At 55.8% G+C, this 8,571-nt stretch overlaps 3 protein-coding genes across 3 annotated transcripts in view; 2 read left to right on the top strand and 1 right to left on the bottom strand.

Moving 5' to 3' along the window:
- Positions 1–3,524: 3,524 nt before the first annotated feature.
- On the top strand, positions 3,525–3,887 carry VDBG_08761 (guanine nucleotide-binding protein subunit gamma; the record flags this gene model as incomplete). Its single annotated transcript, XM_003000919.1, has 2 exons — positions 3,525–3,685; positions 3,767–3,887. The coding sequence occupies 2 exons, from the start codon at positions 3,525–3,527 to the stop codon at positions 3,885–3,887; spliced, it is 282 nt and encodes a 93-aa protein (XP_003000965.1).
- Positions 3,888–6,303: 2,416 nt separating this feature from the next.
- VDBG_08760 (selenoprotein W family protein) lies at positions 6,304–7,191 on the top strand (the record flags this gene model as incomplete). Its single annotated transcript, XM_003000918.1, has 2 exons — positions 6,304–6,465; positions 6,652–7,191. 2 exons carry the CDS (start codon positions 6,304–6,306, stop codon positions 7,189–7,191), a joined length of 702 nt encoding a protein of 233 aa, XP_003000964.1.
- Positions 7,192–7,251: 60 nt separating this feature from the next.
- The window catches only part of VDBG_08759 (serine/threonine-protein phosphatase PP1), a gene marked incomplete at both ends in the record, with an annotated part of 2,999 nt that continues 1,679 nt past the window's right edge, over positions 7,252–8,571 (bottom strand). Inside the window, 3 exons of the mRNA XM_003000917.1 lie at positions 7,252–8,194; positions 8,305–8,333; positions 8,399–8,477. Of these exons, the coding sequence (XP_003000963.1) occupies positions 8,179–8,194; positions 8,305–8,333; positions 8,399–8,477 (124 nt within the window). The remainder of the gene's footprint in view (positions 8,195–8,304; positions 8,334–8,398; positions 8,478–8,571) is intronic.

Raw genomic sequence — 8,571 nt, 5'->3', positions numbered from 1 at the left:
GGAGAGATCTCTGGCAAATGGAAAGAGGGTGGAAGTCGACCTCAAGAATGTCGTAGAGGTCGCGGATCTCAGGGCGGGCGCGCTTCAGGAGCGACTTGGCCAGAGCGTCACGGAACAGGGCAGCTCTAGTGGGAGCTTGCGCCATGCCCAGCAGGTGGGTGAGGCGAGCGTTCTTGTTCTTCTTCGACTCATCAAAGTCGACCATGGCACCACGGGAACGGGTGGTGCTGATGACGGGGATGGCCAAAGCGGAGAGGAGCACGAAGGAGGCAGCCTTCTGAAGGTCGGCATCCGTGGCGGGAGGGTTGTCGGCCTTCTTGCCCTGGCCCGACGCGACCAGCGCAGCAGACTGACGGAGGAGAGTGTAGTACCTAGACCAAGCCGCAGCGTGGAAGAGGTAGTTCTCACCGACAAGGAAGATACGGGTGAGCTTCTCGTAGTAGTTGGCCATCATAATGTTCTTAGGAGGGCGCTTGCTCAGGTTGAGCAGAGTGTGGATGTCCTCGACGGAGCGGAAGGCCTCCTGCCAGAGCTCAAGCTCGACAGCAACATTGAGCTGCTGGAAGCGAGTCTCGAGGTGGCGCTGAAGAGTATCGGGGTCGCTCAGGTTGATGGCATGCATCTGCGACGAGTACTTGGCAGCCGTCTGGACGTGGTTGCGCAGGAGCTCGCAGAGCCTGCGGAACTCAGTCTTGCGAGCATACTTCAGGCAGAAGTCAAAGGCCTGCATAGCCGTGCTCTGGTAGAGGATCTCAAGGCGCGCATTGTTGCGGAGGATGTCGAGAACGGTGCGGTAGGCCTCCCAGAGGAATTTGAGCCAAGGAGTGACAATGGCGCGGTCGGTACGATCGCGTGACTGCTCGCCAGACACGGTGGCGAGAAGGATCGACTCGGGCGTCTCGCTGGCCTCGAGATCCTCGACGTTGGTGGTGGAGGTGGAGGCGTCGATGGTCGACTGGACCTCATCGGCCTTGGCCTGGGCGGCAGTGACCTTCTCGGCGGCGAGTTCGATGAATTTCTTCAAGACCAGCTGTGAACAGAGATGTTAGCCTGTGGCTGATTGCCAGTATATTGCCGCCAAGAGTCTTACCTCGATGGTGCCGACGTTGGTGTTCTGGCTGATGTTCTTGTACTGGTAGAGGGCATCCTTGGCCAGCTTTCCCTTCTTCTGTTCGACGGAGAGCTCAACCAGCAGGAGCATCACCGGCTCTAGAGAGACGATGGGAACATTGCGAGATCTCTTCGAGGTGATGTGCTCGTGGAGGAGTGTGAGGGCGGCGGGGGTCTGGTTGACGCCGATGAGCTCGTGGGCGCGCTTGAGCACGTTCTCGGGTTTCTGGTGAGGCGGAGGAGGCTACGGACAATAGTCAGTAATGGATCCGAGGAGGGCACGCAGTGACATGGCGGGGCGGGGTGGGCAAGCGGTTGTCGTCGTCGTCGTCGATTATGACGCCTGTGATCGAGGGACGAAGAGGGGTAGGTCGTTTCGCGTCCTGTCTCGATCCTCTCCTTCCACGCCCCCTGCCCTGCCCTGCCTGTCGTTGGGGGGTTTGGTGTTGTCGACTGACCATGATGGGCAACTTCCTCTGCGGTGGGCGAGTATTTCGCTAGACGTCGAGAGGATGATGCAGCGCAGCCGGGACGCGAGCGAAATGTCGAAACTTGGCTGGTCGCTGCGGTTGTTGCGGTGCTTGCGGGCTCGATGAGTTTTTTCAAATTCGTGTGTGGCCGCTACATGCGAGTGCCTTGAGGCGGGGGCTAGCAGTGACCTGTGCGCTCTGATCCTTGCTGGGCACCGGATCGCACGTGACTGGAAGATGACTCAGCGTTTCCTGCTGGAGGGCATGTGGCATTCCTTCGAGCGAAATTTACATAGCATGGGGGAATGTCGGTTGGACTCTTCTCAGTATTGATATCGATGGCGTTTTTTTCTGGCTAGGGAGTTATCAGCGCCCATACGACGTGCTCGGAAACACTCAGTCAAGTTTGTCGGTGGTGATCTTGAGCTCTTTGTGTTGAGTGAGACTGGGGGCTACTGGGCCGTTGAGTTTGCACTGTAGCGCCGCTGCGTACCTGGTGAAATCACACTAGGTCCGTGCCTCATTGACAATGTGCTTCAACTTACATAAGCCGCCTGCCTTACCAATAATGGATGTATGTTGGTTGGTTTAGGAAACACTCGACTCAGTTCTGACCTGACCTGGTGACGGGAGATGATGGCGTTGACCGTTCGACTCGCACTAGCATTACTTTCATACGACAATAGATGCAAAACACCATGAGTTGTCCAGGCGTTCAAAAGGTCGGTAATGCCAGACACAGGCAAGTTGCTTCAGCTTGATAGGAAGTATAGAGTTCAACCCACAGTGAACCATGAGCTGGATTATCTCAGGCGAACGTCAGCCTGCGAACCATCCAGACAACAAAACTAAGATCACGACAAACTTCAAGCATCGTGGGTGACAAAGCCCTGGATTGGGGAAAGCTGGAGAAAGCAAATGAGAAAGCCGATGCTTTTAACCAGGCTAGCATGCCTCTACCGAGGGGCTTGCTTAGGCGAAACCCAAAAAGGGGTGGTCTGTCCGCCAAGGTCCGAGAGAGACCAATCATGTGGAACCTCAATTTGCCTGCAGCGGGCCATTCCTCCTCCCATTTTCCGTGGTCCTCCACTCAAGGCCCACTACCACCGCGCTGGGACCAATAGGATGTACCGGTAGGCCGTGGCTCCCCAGCTCCTGCAGCAAAAACGAGCAAACTACGTTGCAGCATGCAGGAGCAGAGAGCACGCAGGAGGTACCCAGCACCTGGCAGCCCAGCATCCAGCATTCAGCGCACCCAGGAGCTCATGCCGCACTGGTCTCCCCCGTGCCCGCTCGCTCACAGCACAGGCCTGCTGCACCGGGAAAGGGTGAATGGGCTCCCCTGCTTTTTGCTTGTTTCCCTTCCCGCCTTCGCCCTTTCCCAACACCAGGCCAGTCTCCAGACTTCAGACTCCAGACACACTGGCCCTCTCACCACCTCCCGACCGAGACCGACGCTCAAGCCGCAGCACCCTCCCGCTTTTCCATCCCTTCCGACCTCATCGACGCTCTTTCCTTTGTCGCCGTGTTGACACTCGTCACGGCGGAAGGCCCATTGACCCTGCTGCTGTGTAAGTCCTGACCTCTCGTGCAATCTCCCTAGACCCCGGAAGACTCCTCGTACCAATGGTGCTCTATGTCACACTGCTTGCTGTCGATGCAAAAACGCGTCTAAGCTGATGCTGTCGACTGCCCGTTGGATCAATTAAACTGATACGAGTATCGTTGAATAGCCTTGAGAAGTAGCAGCCACACGCCCTCGACGACGAACTTCAGCATCATCGTCCTCCCTTCTACTTTCACCATCCATCCTACGACCCATTGAGGACCAAATCCTCACACATTCATCCATCAAACGCGACCCCTCCCACGTCGCCTTTCACTTTGCTCAAACAACGCCATCACTTTCACTTCCATCGACCCCTCCCTCTACGAACCTCGACAATGCCTCAGTACACCTCCCGCGATGTCGGCGATCCGTCGCAGATCAAGAAGAACAAGCAGTCAATGGCCGACCTGAAGCTGAGGCGCCTGACGGAGCTCAACAACCGTCTGCGCGAGGACCTCGAGCGCGAGCGAATTCCAGTGAGCAATGCTTCTAAGAGGTAAGCAATACACTATTGTCCTAGTGACAGAACCATCCATCGATGATGATCCCTGATCGCTCGCGTACTTATTCCGGACAGCATCATTGCCTACTGCAACGGCACGAGGGATTACATGGTTCCCTCTGTCTGGGGATCCGTTCCCCGGGGCGAGGACCCCTACGCGCCACAACAGAGCGGCGGATGCTGCGTATTGATGTAGTAGAGTCAAATGCGTAGATCCGACCACACCCCAATTCGGCGGATACGAAAGACTTATTTTCCTGTTGACCAAGAAAGGACCCAGATGCTAGCCCCACCGCCACCATGAACCAAAGATACCACGGGGCCCCGCATCGTGGGCGAGCGATCAGACGAGATACTTACTACGGCTTATCGGGACCGGACCGGACACGGAGAAAAAGAAGGCAGGAGGACAGCGATCGCACTAAATACGACAGCAAGGCGTCTTCCTTATTGACCACAAGCCTGAGCACGGCGCGAGACGGGAGGATGACGCGGAGGAGGCAGGAGTCGGGAGGCAGCGATGGCATCACAGCTACGATAATGCTTCCACGTCGGTTCTTTTTATTTTCATTTTGTCTACGAGCACGCACGGCACGCCCGTCTGAGGGGGGGAGGGCGTAACAGCGAGAGGAGATGGGCCGAGGGGAGGAGTATGAGAGAGGCTTTTGTGTCTGGTACGGCCTTCTGGAGCATGGGAAGGCAGCTCTTCAGCATGTAATAATTTCTCTTGGTGTCTTGTACTTTTTCTTCACCCTTTCACGCCCGTCGTCCCTTCTTCATCCCACGACGGGATGACCCTCAGCCCCACCTCGTGTGCCAATACAGCCAGGACCAATTCTCTTACCACGTCCTATTCATCCCACTGTTTTAACGGGCTTGTCAATGAAAGGTGCCATTGGTTAGAGGCTTTTGAAAATATTTCAAGAGTTCCGGAGCAGGAGGACAGCAGAATGACTCGGACGTGGCACGTCTCGTTGACTCCGATTGATTGCTTGGGCAGACGTCGAGTCACAAAAGGAAAAACATGCAGCTATCGTGTGCATTGCGGCGGCTCCCTCAAATCGCACCGATCAGAGCCACTTGAGCAAGGAGCCAGGGCCGAACCGTCACTCGAATGCATGTCAGCTGGGTTTTAGTGGATTATTGGTATCTGTCTAGTTGTGTGGCGGGTGTGAGACATGGCACCTTGCGTGATGGGGGAGGATGTGAATGCAGTGTCGCGGGAGGGGTCAGTGATGTGCATCACCGGTCCGATGACTGTCAATCAGATTCTTGCCGAGCACCTCCGGATTCCAGGGTCGATTGCTACTGTCCGACGCGTCTTCTTGGTTGTCCTGGGACTCATGATTTTTTTCATCTTATTTTTACTTTCTTCCTTGGGGAACCGGCGGTGTCAGCGTCCTGTCAGTTGAGGTATCTTCTTTCCGAACGGGAATGCCCAGCTCTTCCGACAGCCTCTACTCGACAAAGCTCTACATCAGATTTGCTACATTTTTTTTGTTGCGCACCACCACACATATGCAGCACGCTTCCTTTTCCTGATGGACTTGGCCAGGCGCGCGCCCATTCACCACCCCGCACAGCCTCTTGGCCATAGACAGCCATGGCCACAAGATGGACTGCGTTTGATGGCCTGACCAGCCGAAAGGTTGGGCAACGAATCTTGCACGGGTCAGGATGGCTGTGAAGGCGGAGATTCTTCCCTCCTCTTGGTTCAAGGCAGTCAATCAGAGGGTCATGCCGAATCACCAAAAAAGTTCATTTGGCTCAGTCCTGAATGGGGATAATTTTGAAGAGAGACAAGTTAGAAGCATGAGTACCGTATATTACGCAGCCCTGGTGAGATGTGCTTCGCTTGGATACCTCCTGGCCCGACATTGTACTGAGGATGTTTATGGTCCTACGTTGGAGCGATACATGTAGATTATTGGACATGGATGTCTGGTTGGAGCCTCCAACAGGTGTGCTTAGGTGAAATCTTTGCTGGTATACAGTTCTTTGGCGCAATTTCACGCCCGGCCTTGCGTCTACCATATTGATGTTCGTTCTTCCGTGTTCCTGGCCTTGAGCTTGCCCGTAAGACTTAACGTATCCTGCCAGGTGCATAGGGGCAGGATCTTCTGGATTTGGCACGATCTCACATCGAGACTGATTGGTATACATCTGTGGTAATGATGTTGACTTTGCCATCCTGCTTTCCGGCTATACCCGTGATTTCTGACATGCTGAGAGTAGGAAGATTTTAGCACCGCGTTGCTGTTTAAATGCCCGAGTTCTGCTCTGCCTGACCAGTCAATCCTGACTCACGTGAGTACACAAGTACTGAGTAAGGATGCGGTATCAGGTCATGCCACACGACTAGCAATGAGCGCCCAGTAGAGTCCAACAGTGATCTTACAGCGGGCAGCAGGTGGTGAGCGACCGCCAGTGAGTGGTACCCAGGGCATCGAACACCCCGCGTCCATGACGCTAGGCTCATGCGATGAGGCACTGACGGCCCCTCCAACAACTCCTGCACTGATGAAGCAGCCTCGCCAGGCCCTCATCGACACGTTGCATTTCATCCAGTCCAGCTCTGTCTGCGGGTGATCTTTGTCGACTTACACCTTACCATGGTCGACGAACCGCTCACTTCAGCCGCCGCCACGGCAGATCCCCCCCCTCCCGTGACGCACCCCGAATCTGACGCTCAGGCTGCCCCCCTCCCCCTCCCCCTCCCCCGCATCGCCATACGGTTCTGCACCCAGTGCAAGTGGATGCTCCGCGCCGCCTATGTAAGCAAAGACACCACGTCCCTCCCCAACGTCATCAAAGCCCATATATCAGAGTCTCAGAGGGCTCTCTCTCTCTCTCTCTCTCTCTCTCTCTCATATATTTCTCCCGCATGAAGATCCCAGACGAGCACCGACAACATACACATAGTCCCCGTCACTGACCGCAAACCAACTCCTCCCCACCAGTTCGCCCAGGAACTCCTCTCCACCTTCTCCACGTCCCTCGGCGAGGTCGCCCTCATCCCCTCCACAGGCGGCACCTTCACCGTGACCATCACCACCGCAGCCGACGCAGACCCTGCGAGCACGAGCACGAAGACGCTCTGGGACCGCAAGACGGACGGCGGCTTCCCCGAGACCAAGGAGCTCAAACGCCGCGTCCGCGACGTCATAGACCCGTCGCGCAACCTCGGCCACGTCGACCGCGATCACGCCCGGCCCGCTCACGCACCCGCCAGCGCCAACGCGGTCGCCATGCCGTCTACCGCGTCTACCGGCGCCACGGCTGAGGCGCCTGCGCAGTCGCAGGGGACCGCTCTCGACGACGAGGCGAGAAGCCGCATCGCTGCCGCCAGGATGAATAAGGGCCAGGCCGCGCCGAGCGGCGTCGATGGGGCTTCGCTGGTCAGCGAGCTGAAGGGGCCCGGTCCGGCGCAAACTCAGGCACAAGCATCACGAGAGGGACAGACCGGTGAAGCCAAGGCTGTATGCGAGGACTGCGTGTAGAGACCTTGTCTGCCGGGGCCCCGACGTATCCGACATTCACCTCATAGAATAGACGCACTAAGAAAGGTCAACCCGTGTACGGCATTCCCTCGTCGCATCATGAGCCGAGGCACACTATCTCGCGTAGAATACATCATGAACCATCGGATGCCTCTCGTGAAACCAAAGTACCATGCTCCCGATAGGACAACAGAACGACTAACAAAAGCAACTCAACAGAAGGAGAAACAAGAACAGGCAGGCAGAAGGAAAGTGGCAAGTAGTCATGTGCACAGAGACGGATGCACCGCACTGTCATCATGGCATCACCTTGGCCTTGCGGATCTGCGAATGCTGTGGTCACCCACCCCACAGATTGACCATCATTTTATCGTACAGTATCGACCGCATGATCGCTGGTACTGGCAACCCTACCTGTGGGCTCTGAACCCATGTCCCCCCACCGTGTGTACCTCGACTAGGCCATCCGTCATTGGCTGCCATTCAATCTCACGAGGCGATGTAATTGAACCGGTTGCTACAGAGCATTCAGGGGAAAGAATTCTCTGGAAGACGGCATCGCACATCTCAACAGAACGCGAGATGCACATTCACACTGCGATGATTGTGTGCAACCATTTAAACTTGAGGAACCACTCCGCAACCAAATCCACATGGTTTTATTTGCGCAAGTCACATCAGCCGCGCGTAGACCGGGACCATGTCAAATTCCAGTGTTTTTTTTGTGTGGTTATCTTCAGCTACTAGAGACAGCCGTGATCGTGATCAGAGTTGCGCGCGATGTTCGTCGTGTCAGTCGGTTGGGGTACGGGATTATTTGGGGAGGGCGAGGCTGAGCATCCCGATGGGAGAGGAGACGAGTTGGTCCACCAAGCACGGAGGACGTGTGCGCTGGAGAATAGTGGAGCGTTGGGTCGTTGAAAGAGGAAGCGTTTGTCGGTCAATCCGAGTGTCACAGGGGACGTTCGATGCGAGCGTTGCAGACGATTAACGACGGCCAAACCTAGAAAAAGTAAAACGTTCGCATAAACTCTTTCATGACAGAGGTACAGGCAGGCATTGTGTGCCGAAAGGGGCTCAGAACAGCCGCGCGAAGGGTTACGAGACACTTACTTTTGTTTCTTCTCAGCAGGCTTGAGGATCTGGAATGCAAAGTACCACGTTAGCAATGTACTAAGATGAGGCATCTGCCACAAGGTGCACCGACCTGGAATGAGCACAGAAGACTCTCGTCCACGCTCATCATGGCTCCTGCGTTGTCAAACTCTCCGCAGTAATTGGGCGCACTAAAGAGGGTGACGAGTTGGCGCTTGGAGAAGAACTCATATCCATCCTCGACGACCTGGTGAGCACGGCAAATCAAGTCCATGTCATGCTTTG

This window comes from Verticillium alfalfae, genomic scaffold (assembly GCF_000150825.1).
Source record: "Verticillium alfalfae VaMs.102 supercont1.13 genomic scaffold, whole genome shotgun sequence".
Classification (NCBI taxonomy): Eukaryota; Fungi; Ascomycota; class Sordariomycetes; order Glomerellales; family Plectosphaerellaceae; genus Verticillium; species Verticillium alfalfae.
Note: the sequence above shows the minus strand (reverse complement) of the source record. Positions and strands in the feature narration are given on the sequence as shown.